Source organism: Pongo pygmaeus, chromosome 2 (genome assembly GCF_028885625.2).
Source record: "Pongo pygmaeus isolate AG05252 chromosome 2, NHGRI_mPonPyg2-v2.0_pri, whole genome shotgun sequence".
Taxonomy (NCBI): Eukaryota; Metazoa; Chordata; class Mammalia; order Primates; family Hominidae; genus Pongo; species Pongo pygmaeus.
Window position 1 is genome coordinate 180,754,374 of NC_085930.1, and position 21,680 is coordinate 180,776,053.

Here is a 21,680-nt window from a genome sequence, read left to right on the forward strand (position 1 = left end):
ACGTAAGAAAGACTTTGTAAGTATCCAGAGGCAAAAAAAAAAAAAAAAAAAAAGATTTGTAAATTGGTTAGATTAAAAAAATAACAACACATTTGCATGACACAGAACACCACAAGCAAAAAACAAAAGGCAGAAGACAAACTGGGAGAAAGTATTTGCAGTACATGTCACAGATAAAGAGGTGATAATCCTAACATATAAAGAACTCTAAATAATTGAAGGGAAAAGAAAATCAAAATCTTAATAGAAAAATGGGCAAAACACATGAATAGACAATTCACACACACAAAAGATACATTTGAAAAGATATCCATCTTGACTAATAATTATAGAAATGCAAATAAAAATGACATTGAGAAACTGTTATCTATAAGACTGGCAAAAAACAAAAGGTAGGACAATATATTCTGCTAGTGAGAATGGGTTGAAGCCAGACTCTCTCATATATTGGTGATGAAAATGCAAATTCGTACAAATTTTTTGAAGGGTCATTTAGCAGTATCTAACAAAGCTACCTATGTGTTTACCTCCTGACCCAGCAATCCCACTCTAGAAATTTATGCTAAATATATACCTTCAACAAATAAGAATATATGTATATATATTAATATGTACACAGTTACCCATTGTATATAGTTCTGCTAGAAGCATATAGTGGTTGTTGAAGACAATCTAACTGCCCATTCATAACACAGTGATTGAATAAACGCAAATCCACATATGGAAGACTATGCAGTGTTACAAGAAATGAAGATCTCTGTGAATTAACATGGAGTGATTTCCAGGATATTCTGTTAAATGGAAAAGGCAAGGTGAGCAAGAGAATATGCAGTATATTTTTTTGTGAAAGAGATCAGGAGAAATAAGAAAATATACAACTATCTGAGCATTTTTCCAAGAAGAAACACAACAAGATTAACCTAGAAACTGATGAAATTGGTTACCAATAAGGGATGGATGAGTAGGGTGAAAAAGATGGTTGGGGTAGAAACTGAAAGTATAGAGGAATGGCACTTATTTAAGTATGCTTTTTATATAGTTCTGGCTATTGGAAGCATAGTTCATGCATTCAAAAAAATAAGAGAGATTTAAAAAAAAAACCTGAAATGTAATATAAACCAAAGCAAATGAACCAAACCAAATGAAGTTAATAACATAATCCAAGCAAATCAAGTTAACAACGTAATCAAACTACTTTTGATCACAGACATTTGAGTGTATACCCTTAGGCTAAAGGCAAAAAACACTATAAGCAAGTGTTAAACTCTAGTAAGTACATTCATTTTTCACGGTGGTATGGGCCAGCAATCCCATACCTATTTTCTGTGTATTAAAAGGTTGAGGAAATACATAAATATGCTGTGGATAATGGGAGCTGTGTTTCTCACTGTGAAAGAAAGGAGCTATAAACATAAATAGAGGGATGGCTAGAAGGAATCCTATGTTGTGGGATTGGAATTGGAGATATCCATATGACAAGAAAGAGAGAGAATAGGTTTGTGAGTGTGTACAGAGGCCCAAAGTAGTGATATTCTAGTAGCAATGATCACATCTAACACCCAGATTTTGCTTTATAAATACCATTTTTCGCTAAAATAACCTAGGTTCCTTGGAGAAATGGCTGATTGCAGGGCTAGTGTTGGGAATATATGAGTTTGGGACACCTTGTTGTGCCAGTAAAAGAAGATGATTAGTGGGGACATGTCCAAAAAACATCAAGCCACCTTTAAAAGGCCCTCATTGGCCAAACCTGGGCAAGCTGAACTCCAAGATCTTAACACACTGAATAAAAGAAGAAGCTGTAAGTCCATACTAATATAAATACATAAATGGGGAAAAAGGGAAAACTTTCCTTACAGTAGAATTCCAACTAATTAATTTAAAATAAACTAATAAATATAGAAAAAAAATGATGGAATCACAAAGTCAGCATTTGGTAACTATCATGATAATTGATTCAGAGAATAATTAACGCATGCTAAAACCAGGAGATCAATGGTTGATAAGAAGCAGGATACTTATATACACCTAAAGTGTTTTCCTACAAAATACTATTAATTATGAAGGGAAAAATAGTGGAGAATTCTGGCAGACACCACCTTCACTAAGTGATCAAAGTTAATATAACCAGTAAGGTTGTTCCTGCTATGTTACCGTAAGAACACAACCTCACTTCTGTGATACTGCTCCAAAAAAGCATAACCTAAATCTAATCATGAGAAAACAATGGACATACCCAAATTGAGGGACAGTCTACAGAGCAACTGGCCTGTACTCTTCAAAAACATCAAGATCATGAAAGCTCTGCCACCCCCCAAAATCAAAATGATTGAAAGATAATTTCAGGTTAAAGGAAAATAAAGACACGTGACAACTTAATGCCACAAATTCTAGCCTAGGAAAAAGCCTTTTTTCCTCTTTTGCTATGAAGAACATTCCTAAGACAACTGGCAAAATTTCAATAAGGTCTATAAACTGGATAATAGTATTATATCAATGTTCATTTATTTTGATATTTGAACTATACTTGCTTAAGAGAATCTCCTTGTTTTCTCAGAAACACACATACATATTTAGGGGGAAATTGGTATCATGGCTGCAACTTATTCCAAAATGACTCAGGGTAAAAAAAAAAATCCCAACATCTATATATGAATGTATCTTTCTATTGAGAGAGAATGATAAAGCAAAGAAAGTAAAATTATTATAACATCTGGGAAATTAGGATGAAGGATATATGGCAGTCCTGGAAGCTGTTCTATAAATTTGAGATTATTTCAAAATTAATTTTTTTAAGATTAATGATACTGACTAGCTGTTAGCAGCCTGAAGGTTTAGCACATGTCATATTTGTAATTTTCTAAAGCACATCTATGTGTCATGCCAAAGCAGGCCTAGAGAGTATCAGCAAAACATCAATTAGTAAGACAGCCTGTCAGCCCACAGTCCATACCTACTTCCCACTCATCCTTGATTATGCAATAACTCTTATGAAGTAATTAAATCTTTATTTCTTTGTGAAAAATGGCTTTGGGAAGAGAGCTAACAGTTGGTTCCAGTAACATGATCTAAAAGAAAGACAATGGTTCCTAGCCAGAAAGTGGACATTTTGGACAAATGCGAGTGTGGCCTGTCAAATGCTATGGGGACACCCATTTATGATGTGAATAAATTCACCATGAACTCTATATGGAAAGAAGAAAAAACAAACAGAGAAAATATTTCAGCCAGTACTTTATTCTGTGAAAAAAACTGCCTTGACATGTAATAGGTACAAAGGTTGGTGATGTTAATTTATGTTATGAGGATATACTAGAGAAACATATGCTTTTTGAAGAAAATATGAGCAAGCCAGGAGCGTATATAAGCATTAATGTGAAGAAACAGATAAACAAGTATAAGAAAGAGTCCCAAATTATATAATGTCATGGAGGTATCTGAGAACCTGAAGATTTATTCAGATCCCAGGACATACCTGTTGTGAACATTGGTGTGTGCATCACACACCGGGGCGTGTCGGGGGATGGGAGGCTAGAGGAGGGATAGCATTAGGAAAAATCCCTAATGTAAGTGATGGGTTGATGGGTACAGCAAACCACATGGCATGTGTATACCTATGTAACAAAACTGCACGTTCTGCACATGTACCCCAGAACTTAAAGTATAATAAAAAAAAGAAGAGAAATTCAATACTATAGACTCAAAATTTATAAGGAAATTTTGTGAAAGGACATCAAGAATTGTTACAGGCTTTTGTTACTTAAAAACTTGTAGCACTTGGTATATGTACGTATCTAATCCTGATTGAAAACTTCTGGCCCTTATCTTAAATTATACTAAATTGGCTGCTAAAATACCAAAATTAACAAAAATTATAAAAACAATAAAGAAATGCTTTAAATTAAACATTAAATCTCTGAAGACTGGTATATCAGATAATTATATACTAATAGCTGCTGGTTTTCTTTTCAGGAATTTTAACATATTCATAGCAGCAGTTTTGTTATTCTAAATAATTAAAACAGTAGAGAACTATATTTCTCTATCCAATTAGAGATTAGCTAGTTCATGTATTTTAAACCCACTGCATATACAAAAACAAAGCCAACAATACAACCTTGTACTTTAGAAACAGGCATTATGTAATTAATCTTTTCTCTCTGTCTAGCATATGAACATTTTCCCCACTGAGATGCCTTATTTTGACTGTTCCCAAGGTACTTGGAAATCTTTTTATAAACAGGCTTAGCATTGAAATTACTTCTTGTGTTAAAATCCAATTTGTACCCCTGAATAGGCAAAGGCAAGAAAAGCGTCCAGAGCCAAAGAAAATACTTTATAATAAGCTCAGGACATTTTTACTGTTGAGAAACTCAATAATAAGCTGTTTTGATTCCTATATCTTCACCTGTGCATTTTTACAAGCCACTGCCAGTGCTGAATTATTGTCCCAATTTTATTTTATTGATACATCTTTTATAAATTTACTCATTCACTATCTTCATTTTAGGCCATTAGAAAATAGAGACAGAGATAATACTCTGGCAAATCTCTGTCCTAGATACAATGAGATGCAACTTTTGGAAGTATTCGTTATTGGTGATGTACATATCTTTTGTCTAAAGTTGTTTACAAAAGTTTTGTAGGCTGAGCAGACCATCAGTGAAAAATTACTGAACACACAACACTAGTATATGTATATATGTCTATTTTGAAATTATATACATGTACTAAAAGCTTGTCCCTATTTTTAACTTGTCAATATTTTAAATTTGTATTTAAAGTTTCCAAATCATTTAAAAATTCTTACAATTTATAAATTTTATACTACAAAATTCTCGTCTTTAAAGTGTACAGATCAGTATGTTTTATAAGTAGTACATTCACAAGGCTGTACAACTATCACCACCACCTAATTTTAAGACATTTTTATCACCCCCCAAAAAAACCCCACACTCATTAACAGTTACACCCCATTCCACTCTCCCCTACACCCTATTATTCTACTAACTGGCTCTATGGATTTGCCTATTGAAGACATTTTATAAAAATGAAACTAGACAAGATGTGGCCTTTTGTGCCTGGCTTCTTTCACTTAGCGTAAGATCTTCGGGGTTCATCTGTGATGTAGTATGTGTCAGTTCATGCCTTTTTACATCTAAATAATACTCCACTGTATGGATACACCTCATTTTGTTTATACTTTCATCAGTTAATGGACATTGGGTTGTTTCCACTTTTTGGCTATTCTGAATAATGCTGCTATAAACATTCATGTACAAATTTTTGTGTGGACATTTGTTTTTAATATTTGAGTAAATGTTAAGGAGTAGAACTGCTGGGTTATAGGGTAACTATATTTAACTTTTGCAGAAATGCCAAACTGGCTTTCCAAAGAAGCAGTACCATTTTTCATTCCCAACAGTAATGTGTTAGGGTTCCACTATTTACACATCCTTGCCAATACTTTATTATTATTATTATTATGGCCATCCTAGTGAATGTGAAGGTGTGAGGTTGTACTGTGGGTTTCAGTTGAATTTCTAGTGACTAGTGATACTGAGTTTTCTTTTATGTACTTATCAGCTATTTGAATATCTTCTTTGGAAAAATACCTGTTTAGCTGCTTTGCCCATTTTTTATTTTTTGAGTTATTTTTATTTTTATTACTGAATTGTAGGAATACTTTATATATTCTATACACTAGTCCCTTATACATATGATTTGCAAACGGTTTTCTCCCATTCCATGGGGTGTTTTCACTTCCTTGATAATGTTCATTGGAGCACAAAGGCTTTCAAGCTTTCATGTTTGATGAAATCTAAATTATCTATTTTTATATGTTTGCTTGTGCTTTTGGTGTAAAATCCAAGAAGCCATTGTCACAATGATTTATGCCTATTATTTTCTCCCAGGAAATGTATAGTTTTAGTTTTTACATTTAGGCCTTTGATCCATATTGAGTTAATTTTTGTATATGGTATGAGGTAGGGGTTCAACTTCTTTTTTTTTTTTTTTGCACGTGGATATCTAGTTTTTCTAGCACCAATTTGTTGAAAAGACTTCTTTCTCCATTGAATTGGTTTGGCATCACCTTCCTGAAATTTAATTGACTATAATCATAAGAATTATTTTTAGATTCTTGACTCTGTTCAGTTGACCTGTAAGTCTAACTTTATGTCAGTAGCACACTATTATTGTGGGTTTGCTGCAAGTTTTGAAATCACATATGTGACACCTCCAATTTGTTCTTATTCAAGATTGTTTTGGCAATGCTAAATGCCTTGAAATTTCACATGAACTTTCAGATTAGCTTGTCAATTTTTTCAAAAAGGTAGTTGGGGTTTTGGTAGGGATTGTTTTGAATGTATAGGTAAATTTGGAGAGTACTGCCATCTTAACAATGCTAAGTCTTTCAATCCATTAACACAGAGTATTTATTTATTTATTTATATCTTCCTTAATCTCTTTCAATGTTTTATTATTTTCAGCATAGGTATCTTCCACTACCTTTATTAAATTTATTCCTAAATATTTAATTCTTTTGATGCTATTTTAAATCGAATTGTTTTCTTAATTTCATTTTCAGTTTACTCATTGCTACAGTATAAAAGTGAATTGATTTTTGTATACTCATCTTGTATCCTGAAACATTGCTAGACTAATTTATTATCTGTAATAGTATGTGTGAATTTCTTAGAATTTCCTGCATACAAGATCATGTCGTCTATAAAAAGAGGTAGTTTTACTCTTCCTGTTCCTTTCCCTTTAAAAATATATACTTTTCTTGCTCAATTGTTGTGGCTAAAACCTCCAGTATGATGTTGACAAGAGTGAACTTTCTCATCTAATCACTTATCATAGAGGGGAAAGCTTTCAGTCTTTCACCATTAAGTATGATGTCAGCTTATACGTGACATCTACAAATACCATTTACATGGCTGAGGAAGTTCCCACGTATTCCAAGTTTGTTGAGGTTCTTTTGTTTTGTTTTAATTATGAAAGTGTTTGGGATTTTGCCAAATAATTTTTCTGTGTCTAATGAGATGATTATGTGTGGTTTTTGTCCTTTGTTCTATTAACATGATGCATTACATTGACTGATTTTCAGATGTTAAAACCAACCATGCATTCCTGGGAAAAATCCCATTTGGTCATGATGTATAATCCTTTTTATATTGTTGTATTCAGTTTAGTATTTCACTGAGGAATTCTGTGGTACATTCACAAGGAATATTGATCTGATTGATCTGTGGCTTTCTTTTCTTTTCTTTTCAGACAGAGTCTCACTATGTCACCAGGCTGGAGTGCAGTGGTGCAATCTTGGCTCACTGCAACCTCAGCCTCCCAGGTTCAAGCGATTCTCGTGCCTCAGCCTCCCCAGTAGCTGGGACTACCAGTGCATGCCACCATGCCCAGCTAATTTTTGTATTTTTAGTAGAGACGGGGTTTCACCATGTTGGCCAGGATGGTCTCGATCTCTTGACCTCGTGATTCACCTGCCTCAGCCTCCCAAAGTGCTGGGATTACAGGTGTGAGCCACCATGCCTGGCCCTTTTCTTTTCTTATAATGACCATGGTTTTGGTATCAGGATAATACTGGACTCATAGAATGTGTTGGGAAGTATAGTAATACATAGTTTAATAATGGGGACACGTTCTGAGAAATGTGTCATTGGGTGACTTTGTCATTGTTTGAACATCATAAAGTTTAATTATACAAACCTACTACACAAATCATATAGTCTACTATATACTCAGGTTATATGGTATAGGTTATTGCTCCTAGGCTACAAACCTGTACAGCATGATACTATACTGAATACTGTAGGCAAGTGTAACTTAATGGCAAGTATTTGTGAATCTAAGCATAGAAAAGGCATGGTAAAAACATGGTATAAGAGATCAAAAATGATACACTTAACTGGCTGGGCACAGTGGCTCATGCCTGTAATCCCAGCACTTTGGGAGGCCGAGGCGGGTGGATCATGAGGTCAGGAGATCGAGACCATCCTGGCTAACATGGTGAAACCCCGTCTCTACTAAAAAAACACACACACAAAAAAAAATTAGCCGGGCGTGGTGACGGGTGCCTACAGTCCCAGCTACTCGGGAGGCTGAGGCAGGAGAATGGCGTGAACCCGGGAGGCAGAGCTTGCAGTGAGCCAAAATTGCGCCACTGCACTCCAGCCTGGGCGACAGAGCAAGACTCCATCTCAAAAAAAAAAAAAAAAATGATACACTTACAAAGAGCACTTACCATGAATGAAGTTGCTCTGGGTGTGAGTGGTGAATAAATGTGAAGATCTAAATTATTACTGTACACTACTGTGGACTTTATAAACACTGCACACTTAGGCTACATTAAATTTTTAAATTTATTTAAAAATAAAGTAATTGTACCATGCCATGGGTATGACTGACATCATTTGGTGATAGGAATTTTTCAGCTCCATTATAATCTTACGGGACTACCATCATGCTGCAATCTGTTGTTGACTGAAATGTCATTATGCAACACATAACTGTATTCCTTTCTCCTATCTATTTTTGGGGAAAAGTATGTGAAGGATTGGTGTTAATTCTATTGTGGATGGTAGAACTAACTAGCAAAGCCACTGGGCCAGGGCTTTTCTTTGTGGGAAGATTATTGATTGCTAAATTAATCTCTTTACTTGTTATTGCTCTATTTAGAATTTCAATTTTTTTCTAGAAGCAGTTTTGGGAGTTTGTGTCTTTAATACAATACCATTAATCGTATGTATCAATCTGACTGGGCCAAGAGGTGCCCAGTTTAATATTGTTTCTGAGTGTGTCTGTGAGGGGTTTTCTGGATGAGATTAGCATTTGAATTCGTGGATTCATTAAAGTAGATTGCCCTCCCCAATGTTGCTGGGCATCATCTAATCCATTGAGGGCCAGAGGAGATCAAAAGACAGATGGAAGAGGAATTCATGCCTTTTGATTCTTGCTTTTCTGCTTCTGTTGGAATCTCGGTCTGCTCTTACCCTTTTACTGCCATTAAAACCATTGGCTCCTCTGATTCTCAGGCCTTCAGACTTGGATGGGAATTACATAGCCAGCTTTCCTGGGTATCCAGCTTGCAGATTGTGGAATTTCTCAGCTTCTGTAATTACTTGAGTCAATTCCTCATAATAAATCTTTTCATATATATATATATATGAAAGATATATATATATAAATATATAATATATATAATATAAAATGTTATATATTATTTATATAGCACATAAAATATATATATACATATATTTATATATTTATAATATATAACATATAAATAATATATAAATATATCATATATTACCTATGTTTTCATATAAATAATATATATGAATATATATTATATAGATGGATATATAATATATAATATGTAAATTATATATTTATATATTTTTTAATTTATATTTTATATATTAGATAAAATATCTATATAGATATAATATATATTTATTTTTAATAGATAAATATTTTATTTAATATAAATAATATATATTCACATAATATATATTATATAAATATATAAATATATATTCATACATATATCTTTCATATATATGAAAAGATTTATCATGAAGAATTGGCTCAGGTAATTATGGAGGCTGAGAAGTTATATTTATATAATTTCTCAATTTATAGATAAATAAATATTTTATATATATATATATCTCCTATTGGTTCTGTTTCTCTAGGGAACCCTGACTAATACAGTGTCTTTAAAGGAATTTGTCCATCTATCTGGGCAAATTTGTTGGCATACAACTGTTCATAGTATTCTACACTCCATTTTATTTCTGTAAAGTCAGTAGTAATGTCCCCTCTTAGTTTCTGATTTTGGTACTTTGAGTCTTCTCTATTTGTTACTTAGTCAGTCCACCTAAAAGCAATTTTGTTGATCTTTTCAAAAAGCTAACTTTTGGTTTCACTAGTTTTCTCTATTATCTCATTTATTTCCCCTCCAATCTCTGTTATTTCTTTTATTCTGCTTGCTTTAGGTTTAGTTTTCTCTTCTTTTTCTACTTTCCTAAAATGTAAGGTTAGGTTATTGATTTGAGATTTCTTATTTTCTATTAAATAATATAAATGTTTATAGTTATAAATTTCCCTGTAAGCATTGCTGTAGCTGCCTCTCATAAGTTTGGATATGTTGTTTTCATTTTCATTCATCTCAAAATATTTTCTACTCTCCTTTGAAGTACCTTCTTTGATTCTTTGGTTATTTAGAAGTATGTTGTATAATTTCCACCTATCTGTGAATTCCCAACATTTCCTTTTGTTATTTATAATTTCATTCCATTGTGGTCAGAGAACATACTTTATACAATTCCTTAAATGCCTGTACCAAATAAGTTTCTTATACTTTACTGAGGGGCTCTGTGTATGTGTGTGAAGGCCACAGGCCTTACATGCTCAGGCATGCAGTTTATAACTCTGCCTTAGGCTTCACTTTCTGCTTGCACAGAGCCTCAAGGTCAGCCAGAGGTGAGAGCTTAGGGCCTTCTCAATCCTTTCCTGAGCATGTGCATTGCCCTGGGCATGCACACACCCCTACACATACCCATGACCTTTCAGATTCCCAGGGATATGTTGGAGGTTTCTAGTGCCCACTAGGGGATCTCCTTCCTCAGCTTTTCCTCTTAAGATTTTTAGTCAGCTTCTTGCTCACTCAACTGTTACCGCCTCTTCAGTCAGCTGTGATGCTAAATAAATGTTGCTGATTGTTTTTGATAAATACCAAGGTTTTTTTAAAAAGTCTACTTGCACTGAGCAAGGTCTGAGTCAGGTGAAATAAATATAAGTACTTAGAATGGGAGTTTAAAGGGAAGTTCCAGACAGGTCAAATAATGACAATGTGAGAACTGTTGGGACATGGGAGCCTCAACCCTGATCTGCTCCCTCCAATGGCTGCTAGGCTGCTGGTTTGCACCCTGATTTGAGCAGCTGTTGGCTTTTAAGACTATCATGGAGATGAGAAGAGGGAGATGGGTATATGGCAAGTTAAAATGCCACAAAGCTTGCTATTCTTACCAAGATTCAGCTGTTTTTCTTGATTAAACACTCCTTGGATTGTTACAAGCCTTTAGTTAATTTCCCCATCCAAAGAAGTTGATTGTGACAACTTTTGTCAGTATTTTTGTTGCTTTTATGTAGGACTACATTTTTGGAGATCTTTCCTCTGCCATTCCTGCTGATGTCCTAATTTCTTACTTTTAAGCTAAAAATATACAGACTTGGAAAGTCTATTATTTTCTACTCACATTCCAGTACATTATCCAGTGCACCCCATTTGGGAGGCTACCAGTATAAAATAAAATCTTCCTTCAAAAAACTCAATTGAGGTTTATATTCTATCTGAAGGTCATATCACACGGAATCACATGATTAGGATGAGTCCTTCTGTCTTTTCCAGACCTCCTGTGGCAGCTCCATTCTCTTGGTCCATTGGATTGAAACTCAGAATTAGCTGACACTTCCCTTCCTTTCCTGCTTCCACATCCCCGCAAGTCTTCCCTCATAATCTTATCCACACATGACCCTCCTTTTCCATTACCAATGCACCTTTGTCTCTTGCTTGCCACCATCTTTACCCTGTTTACCAACAGTAAATGAGTCTTCATATAAACGTCAGTTTGATGAATTTGCTCCAGGGGCTCAGAGGTTGCCACCAACCTCTTCTTGCCTTCCGGATAAAACCTAGCCTTCTTAGTGTGGCTGTCCACATTTTCACAATCTGGACCCAACTTGAACTGGAAGTCATACAACTTGGGTTCTGATTCCAGCTTAGTTTGTATCGATACACAAAGATATAGAGCAAAGATATAGAACACAGAGATATAGAGCAATATTGAGTGCCCACTATATGCTGAACCCATAGTTCAGGGAGCTATAGAGAGGTAAACCCCTAGTTACAATATATTGTATCCAAGAACTAGGTAGAAGAATCAATTAAGAAGACATCTGAGGCTGGGCATGGTGGCTCACACTTGTAATCCCAGCACTTGGGGAGGCTGTGGCAGGTGGATCACCTGAGGTCAGGAGTTCCAGACAGGCCTGGCCAACATGGTGAAACCTGGTCTCTACTAAAAATACAAAAAAATTAGTTGGGTGTGGTGGTGCACACCTGTAATCCCAGCTACTCGGGAGGCTGAGGCAAAAGAACTGCTTGAACCCAGGAGGCAGAGGTTGCAGTGAGCTGGGACCGTGCCATTGCACTCCAGCCTGGGCAACAAGAATGAAACCCAGTCTAAAAAAAAAAAAAAAAAAAAAAAAAAAAAGACGTCTGTGAAAGTGTATTTGAAAAGTATAAAAAATTGCATCCAGTAGATAAAGAAGAACAACTATAATACCTCATAAAGATGATTGTTATTATCAAAACAATTATAAATAAATAAAAATAAATAGAAATTACAAAGATGCTCAGTTTTTATTACCTGTTTAGTCTTGGTGTCTTCGTTTGAATAATGGTTTGGGCAACTTAATGAGAATAAATACTTTATTACAGGTGAACATTTTGTGGGGTATCTTTTATAAATAGAGTTCTATAATCACACTGTGAAAACATTAATGATTACTGATACCTCACCTTCATAATAAAAAACAATCACATGAGAAAAAAAGCAGTTACTTACGCTCTGCTTTTAACTGTCCAAGGATGGAATTTTCTCCTCTGCACATGGTTCTGAAAATATGTAAAGGAGAAAATAATTACAGAGGTTTCAAAACAACCAATCCCATGCAGTATCTGTAGGTTTAATCCTAACACAAGTAAAAACAGAAAAAGTGCTTCTATGAGAAGATGCTACATATATTTCTAAATGCTAAAAACAGTTACATGAATATCACTTTTGTAATGTTATTAATGGGACATGATAGTTGTTTCGAGGTGGGTAAATGGAAAAGTTATAAAGTTCATGTTGGATTTCAGAAAGAGAGGCTATTAAAAAAAGATGGGTCATGAATGAACTTTCCCTCTTACAAAACTGGATAACAGCAAAGATAAATTTAGAATGTGTCAGTAGATAAGAATACTTACAGAATCACATTGCTCTCAGAGGTGAAAAGGGCAAGCACTTAGCAGAATAATTTACGAATTAAACTATTAGAATGGGCTGTCTCTAAAGTCAGCAAAACCACTAAAAATGAAAAATATAGTCTCAAATAAAGGACTCTGCTAATGATTTTGTTCCTTAAGACTCTGATAATCATTGACGAATTATAAAATCTGACAAAACCAAAAATTCTATGCTTCATCTGCTTGCTCTATGAGAGTAATAAAGAGTATACTTATGCCTGAGAAATGCTGATATTATTAAAGATGATGCCAGCAAATAGAGATGTTTTTGCATAATAAAAGGTTATAGTTTTTGTTTCTGAACAAAAGCCAAATGTGTTATTTCGTTCAGCTGGTTCGAAGGCAAGAAAATAGTCATAGAAAACAATTACAATTGACAATATTGCAAAAATAACATTAGAATGGCGAATGAAATTGATAAAATTCAATTAAACATTATGTCAGAGCCTTAAATACTTGAAAAGCTTTGTTTATCATTTTATAAATCAGATAATATTAGAAATGTGCAAATCTTCAGTCCAAGTATATAGGCCAAAGCACAGTTAAAGCTCTCTTGTACTGTAACTAGGCAGAAGCACCCTGGAGGAAACAAACAAACAAAAATCTTTCCTTGAAATCCTGGCAGATAAACAGATACAAGCTTGAAACGTCAGTGAGAAAAAAGAGGATTAAAAAAAAATTTCCACTACAATGGTGCACTCGAACTGTGCACAGATCCTCCAGCAGGAGCATCTCGGGAGGGGGCCCAAGCAGGAGGGCATCTAAGCCTCCACCCCCGATTTGACCAAGGCCCTGACCCCTAATCTGCTTTACTTACCAAAGGTTCTATGTAAAGTATCATTCGTCCTCTCCCACCTTTCAGAAGGGTTTGATTAGAAAGGTGAGAAACTATCGGTGGTTCAGAAAAATAAGAGATTTTGGTTAAGTGACCTTGAGAGAAGGTCAGAGGTGCCTATGCAGGCTCTCTAGCCTGTGCTCCCCCAACCCACCAGCTAGCACTTTCCAGCCCTTTTCACAATGCTCCACTGGCCAAATCTGAAGCCTCAAGAGGAACCCAAGTGTGCCCTTTTAAATAAATATAAAAACTCAGCTTTTAAAAATATCAAGCACAAAACTTTCCCTAAAATTTTAACAAAGATGTGATAGAGAAAACAAAATTCCGGGAATTTATTTACTAACAGAGGCTATCATTATCAACCTTGTTGAAGGACTTGCTACCTAAAGAATCATAACCAAACACAAGCAAATCCTACCGTTTCAGGCATTTAATTTTTTCTCTATTTACTGCAAAGTACATGTAAAGCTCAATAGCTATTTACCCACTTAAAGATAAATTTTAATCAACATTATACATATATAGAAATAGACAATAACTATACAAGAAGGACTAATATTTTAGTTCTTTTATGTTTGCCATGTGTCTTAGGTCAATCATTCATCATTGAATTTTATCAACTAGCAAACAGGCCAAGATTTGAAAGTAAAATAAAGTGTTCATTTGTTCCCCACTCCACTGAATGGATGTGGAGAAACACTGCCATTCCCTTCATCAGCTTACATGCATGACCAAAAGCTCAAAACAGACCATTTAGAGTTTTGGCACCTGTAGTTGAAGTGCATGATTGCCTGTAGAGCATTTCCTCCGCCGGTTGAAATGTCTCCTTCGAACCCTGGCAGAAGCGGTATCACGACATATACCCGGTATTTCTGGTTTTCCCTGCAAAGGTCAGATGCAGAGAAATTCACCCAAAAAATAAAAGGTAGTATCAATTTTAGATGACAGCCAAGCAGTTCACATGGTTTTTGAGAATGAGTGAATGGCTTCCTACAACACGTTCTGTCACATTTCAGGACTTGGGAGGGTGTGCTGTTGGACTGGAGGACAGAAGCTGTCATCCAGGCTGTCACTTCATAGCCTGAATAACAAGCAAAACTTGGCAGTAAAGTAGAAATTGTACCCATTGTCTCTCTACAGCATAATCGCTTGTAGGACATAATGCAGTGTAAGAAATCCTGCTTGGATCCCATGGAAAGAGGTGGGTAGGGGAGGCTATAACAAAGTTTTGAAAAAATAAGTTATCTTAATAGTCAACACAGTACCTAGCTAGAGCCCTGGAAATAGTAGATGTTCAGTTAATAATTGTTGAGTAAATCACTTCTCACAGCCTAGATCGCAGCGGCAAAAAGACACACTGGATCCATTATATTTTCCAAAACAGAAGTCTTCATTATTTACTTAGAAACTCTGAGTTTTCAGCTGTAAAACGTTACCCTAGGCCCTTTAAGAATTCTGAGTGGCCGGCTGGGCGCGGTGGCTCACGCCTGTAATCCCAGCACTTTGGGAGGCCGAGGCAGGTGGACCACGACGAGGTCAGGAGATTGAGACCATCCTGGCTAACATGGTGAAACCGCGTCTCTACTAAATATACAAAAAATTAGCTGGGCGTGGTGGCGGGCGCCTGTAGTCCCAGCTACTCGGGAGGCTGAGGCAGGAGAATGGCATGAACCCGGGAGGCGGAGTTTGCAGTGAGCAGAGATCGCGCTACTGCACTCCAGCCTGGGTGACAGAGCTAGACTCCGTCTCAAAAAAAAAAACAAAAAAAGAATTCTGAGTGGCCAATATGCATATTTAAGTCCCCTACACATACAACACAGTATTTCATGTCCCATTCTCTCAAGTGATTAATGACAACCTTTGAAGGAAAATGAATTCTACTCAATGATATAACAATAGAAGAAGAAAGTGTAGCTTTTCCTCTTTGACAGGCATTCAGAAAATCAGAAATTTGAAGTATACTCCAAATAGGTACCACTTATTCAGAATCAAAAGCTATTAACGTTCTTGTCTCTGTTTATAGGATATACAGGAAGAAGAAGAAGCCTCGAAAGGAATATGACACACACTGTGATCGATGAATCTCGCTGGGATATCTGGGAGGACTATAGTTACACAAAGGTGTTGTTATTGGTTAATTTTCAAGTCAGATCCTACTTAAACTTCTTATTTCTAAAGTGCATTTTCTTCTAAACAACTAAATTTTTGTTTCACATGAATATTATCAGTACTTTTTGGGGGATCAGATTTTATTACTGATGTCTCTAAAGTCGATGTTAGGGCAAGTGGAAAGAGAAATTCAGGGCAGAAATGACTACCAACAAAGAAATTTGGAGGCCTGTGAGTTTGGCTGCTGTGCTAAGAAACAAGGATCTTAAGTAGGTTGTTGTAATGGCATGGATTAATCACTAGATGGCAAACATAGTTTGAGTTGAAAAGAAGACATTAAAAAATGTAAACTGTTCAAGTTTGCTGCTTGATAAGAATAAAAGGCTCACATCCCTAAATGGTGAGCAGGATAGTGAAAAAGAACAGAAAAAAAAAAAAAAAAACACCCGAACTATTAAGCTATTTCCCCACAGCCAACATTTAAAAGTCAAAATAAATTAAACTGGACAGTTAAAAATGGCTGTCATTTGGCATCAACTGCCTTTTCAGAATTCAGGATTATACTGCCTTACAGTATAATCCTCCCATAACCACAGCCCAGTGACAGGAGACTACCACCCTTTGTTCAGAGGTACACCTTCCTACTAATAAAACTTGGCTCATCAGCCTTCTGGACCTCCAATGAATTCCACTTCTTCTAGGTCACCTTATCGGCTATTTCCTCTGCCAAGCCATCTTGGCCCTTCCAGTCAGAGTTGTTTTATTCTTGCCTCGGCACTCGTAGCACATGGCCAGGATGTCTGTTCAGCACTCTTTCTGCTTTACACGATAGTGATACACACGTCTGCTCTCTAGGCTATGTGATAAGCTCCTTTGAAACACAGGATGCCTGCCCACATATCTTTGTGGTTTTGGTAGTACCCAATCAAAGACCCTTGCACATGCTATGCACTCGGTATTATTTGCTTTAGGAGGATGGGATCAGGTTGGAAAAATGTTTCTGGGGAAGTTTCTGGTAGAGAAAAGGCTAAGCTGAACAGGAATTTTTTTCTTTAAATTAAATTACATTTTATTTGTAAAATGTATATAATATATTACATACTTTTTTCTTTAAATAAAATTATATTTTATGTCTTTAAATTAAATTACATTTTATTGTGGTAAAATACATATAATATAAAATTTGCCATTTTACCGTTTTTTTGTTTTTTGTTTTTTTTTTGAGATGGAGTTTCGCTCCTGTTGCCCAGGCTGGAGTGCAATGGCACGATCTCGGCTCACTGCAACCTCCGCCTCCCGAGTTCAAGCGATTCTCCTGCCTCAGCCTCTCAAGTAGCTGGGATTACACACATGCACCACCACGCCCGGGTAATTTTGTATTTTTAGTAGAGACAGGGTTTCTCCATGTTGGTCAGGCTGGTCTCGAACTCCTGACCTCAGGTGATCCACCTCGGCCTCCCAAAGTGCTGGGCTTACAGGCGTGAGCCACCACGCCCAGACCTCATTTTTAAGTGTACAGTTCAGTGGCATCAATTACATACACAATGTTGTACAACTATCATGATGATCTATTCCCAAACCTTTTCAACATCCCAGACAGAAACTTGGTGACTATCCAGTGATAACTACCCTGTTTTTCCCTGCCTGCACCCCCTGGAAACCTCTAATCTGCTTTGTCTCTAGGAATCTGCCAGTTGGTTCTGGATTTTGCATATAATTAGAATCATACAATACTTGTCCTTTATGTCTGACTTGTTTCGCTTAGCATAACATCTTCAAGGTTCACCCATGTTGTAGCATGTGTCCGAATTCCCTCCTTTTTAAGACTGAATAATATTCCATGGTATGTATATATCACATTCATCTGTTAATGGACACTTGTGTTGTTTCCACCTTTTGGCTATTGTGAATAATACTGCTATAATACTAGCATACAGTATCTGTGAGTCCCTGTTTTCAGTTCTTTGGGGTTTATATTCAGGAATGGAACTGCTGGGGCATGTGGTCATTCTATGTTTAGCATTTTGAGGAACTACCAAATAGGTTACTTTCAAATGAGTAACATATGCTCATAGTACAAAATGTAAGAGGTAGATGATTATACAGTGAAAAAAATTCTCTCTCACTCCTTCATCCTGAGGGCAACTCCTGTTAACAGTTTCCTCCATGTTCTTTTAGAAGTAGTGTAAGAATTTATAAGAATATATGTATTTTTCCCTTCTACACAAATATTAGAATACTATAAACACTTTTCTGAACATGATTTTTATCATTTAACAGGGTATCTTGGAAATCCTTCCACATAAGAACATAGTTACTTTTTTTTTTTTTTTGAGACACAGTCTCGCTCTGTCACCTAGGCTGGAGTGCCGTGGTGCAATCTCGGCTCACTGCAAGCTCCACCTCCCAGGTTCATGCCATTCTCCTGCCTCAGCTTCCCGAGTAGCTGGCACTACAAGCATCTGCCACCACGCCCGGCTAATTTTTTGTATTTTTAGCAGAGACGGGGTTTCACCGTGTTAGCCAGGATGGTCTCGATCTCCTGACCTCGTGATCCACCCGCCTCGGCCTCCCAAAGTGCTGGTATTACAGGTGTGAGCCACCGCACCCGGACAGAACATAGTTACTTTTTAAGAACAGGGAGGTAACATTCTACCATGTATCTGTACTTTAATATTTAAACCAGTTCTCTACTGATAGGCATTTAAATTGCTTCTAATTTTCTTTCTATTTCGAAGTAACTATTTTGATATTTACGCTGACTAACAAAAGTAATTTTTCACATTTGTTGGAAAAATCTTACAAGTGGTATTGCTGGTCTTTTGACACAAATGTTTGTGATGATGTTTGTAAGAGTTCTATTTGATCTTTTTTTTAAGAAAAAATGATTTTACAAGGGAGATCTCATATGTACGATATTGAGAAATGTCCTATAAAAATATTATAAAACATTCTTGCAAATTTTAGTTTGTAGGAATCAGAATATTCACATTTTCTTAGCTCCATATCAAGCCTTTTGCTATTTTACAACATGGTAGCTCATAAATTTCCTGAACGATGAAAATTTTAAACTGTGTTCAGCAAACTAGTGGAAACTATTTAGATTTTCACTGCTGTAGAAAAAAGGGCTCTGGAATTTCAAACGCAAAGCTGTGGTTGAATGTAAGCCAAAGCACAGAAGATTCCATGGGACACTGTGTCCAATCTGCCTCCTTGATCCAATCCACAGAGGACAAGAGTTCCAGCTGCTGAGGAATCTAACGTCCTTTGGAAATACTGAATCCTCACAACATGGGGGTTGTGGAAATGACAGCAACAGCTTAGGGTAAGAATCTGAGCCCTTAGTGTATAAAATATTTATGGTCTTAAAAGCAAGATAATGGCTAGTGGGCACTAAGCCCCGGATAACTACCCATCATGCCAGCAATCACTTCATCTACATTAGTTCAAAGCAATTTCTACAAAACAGCATTCTCAGGCTTCTTGTTAAAAGTTTTTCTTCAAAATTCACTAACTCTTATGGCAGTGCTACATATAATAGCTAAAAATTGGAAATAAATGTCCAATAATAAAGGGATGGTTAACTAAATTATGTTTAGCCAGTCAATGGAATGATCATCTTGTAGCCACTAAAAATGACTGCTATGAAGGCTCAGTAGCATAATACTTCTGGTACTGTGTTAAAATGGCCCCAATGCAATGTTATAAGACAATAAAAATGTGGCAGGCCAATGCTATAAAACTTTAAATCCTTTTTCCCTTTAAATGTGTTAACTTCCCCCACTCTGTGACCGGAGAAACGAAGCAGGCATTGCTCCCGGGGTGGCACTCTCGCAAGGGAAGCAGGACACAAAAACATCAACTTCTTTTAGATTTGGGGAACTGGAGAGAGATTCTCTAAGCGGAGGCAGGAGTGTAGATAAATAAGAGCAAGACTCAGGGCAAGGAATCAGTCCTTTGGCCTCAAGCTGAGTTCCGGGGAAAACAGGATAGACCCCACTCTCTTTTCAATGTGAGGATATGAGAGCCAGGAGGACCTGAGCCTTGCTTTCAGGTGAACTCCAGAGAAATGTGGAGCGTGTCGTTCAGCAGCTATGCGATGTGGCAGGAGCAGAGGAGAAGGGGTAGAGAGGCAGGCCTGAAAGGCGAAGGCTGACGTCCCCAAGCTACATTAAGCAGATGCCAGAACAGGCCCGAGGGAGATCAACACCAGTGTCTGGAAGCCCCTTTCCAAAGATCCAGGGCCCCATAGCATTAAGATCAAGGACAGGATGTGGAGGGAGAGGAGGCAGGAGTAGAACCCTGATGCTGAATATAGAAGGGAAATAATGAGAAATCACTGAATTTGACCACATTTATCAGGAAGTGCCAAAACTAAAACTAAAACCCCTCCTATTGTGTGGAAATGCGCTTGAGCTAGAAATTCAGATGGACTCTAGGAAAAGAAAATAAATTACAATTCAGCAGAAAATAGTAGTGTGTGTATTAGCCGGGCGTGGTGGCAGGCGCCTGTAGTCCCAGCTACTAGGGAGGCTGAGGCAGGAGAATGGCGTGAACCCAGGAGGCGGAGCTTGCAGTGAGCCAAAATCTCGGCACTGCACTCCAGCCTGGGCGACGGAGTGAGACTCCATCTCAAAAAAAAAAAAAAAAAAAATTAATTTTAAAATTTTTGTGATTGCTATAAAGCTGTTTGTACCTTTAAAAGCAGAGTACGAATGTACCATGTAGATGGGTCACAGCAGTGATGTACCTCTACGTTTCTTTTCTTGTTTTATGAAGGACAGTTAGGAGAAGCTTGGTCTGCTCACAGCTGGGTCTCAGGGTCTGGCAAGAAGGCCCCGAGGAAGCTTGATATGCTTTGCTAGTGACAAGACACTTTATTTTTTTGAGAATTTGAGATTTATACTTTGTATTTCATTACTGTAAACTTCAAGAGCTGCTATAAATCATCTCGTTGTAGATTTTGCAGCAGTGAATACTGTCAGAAATAAGAAGAATTGTGGTTAGGGCTTAGGGTGTGTGTGTGTGTGTGTAAAGAGAATTTTATACTATGGTGGTATCAATTATGTTGGAATTGGATCTGTAGCTTCTTGGTCGTTTGGGACGTAACCCCTTTTATTTTGTGCTTGGCAAATCCTTTAAAAGGAGAAGATCCTTCTGGGCTTCAGTTTCCTCATCTGCACATGAAAGAACTGGCTAAAATCGTGACTAGTCCACTAGAAATGCCGGCCCTATTTAGCACTGACTTTACCTATCCTCTATGTGACTTTACAGATTATGAACTATTATATATTGTGCACAAACACACATCATTTTCCTCATTGGTTATCTTTTGAAAATGGCAAGCTTTCAAACGTAAGAATGCTGAGGGATTCCCCAGCATGTTTGACTTAGACTTCACCCTGGGCTTGATAGTCTTTGGCAAGCCTAGCCCTGAGTGGCCCCCAAATGAGGTTATATAGAACCTTATACTAAACTGTTCCCACTACGGCCCAGACCGTTTTCATTGTCATTTTTCTTTAAGTCTCCTTCTTCCTTCCTCTCTTTTCCAGGGCACATGCTCAGGCTCAAAATGATTGCTGGCCCCTGCCCTGTGCTAATCTTTACATTTCTCTATCTGCTGAGGTTACCATTTTATACAAT

At 36.7% G+C, this 21,680-nt stretch overlaps 1 protein-coding gene across 6 annotated transcripts in view; it reads right to left on the reverse strand.

The window, feature by feature from the left end:
* Positions 1–21,680, reverse strand: part of PLD1 (phospholipase D1) — a 204,104-nt gene that overhangs the window by 23,072 nt on the left and 159,352 nt on the right. For all 6 annotated transcript variants that reach the window (XR_010125788.1, XM_054481498.2, XM_054481499.2 and 3 more), the window contains 2 exons: positions 14,697–14,810; positions 12,651–12,700 (listed from right to left, as the gene is read on the reverse strand). Coding sequence is in view for 5 of the 6 variants with exons in the window: in XM_054481498.2 (XP_054337473.1) it covers positions 12,651–12,700; positions 14,697–14,810 (164 nt within the window). In the remaining variant the exon portion in view is untranslated. The remainder of the gene's footprint in view (positions 1–12,650; positions 12,701–14,696; positions 14,811–21,680) is intronic.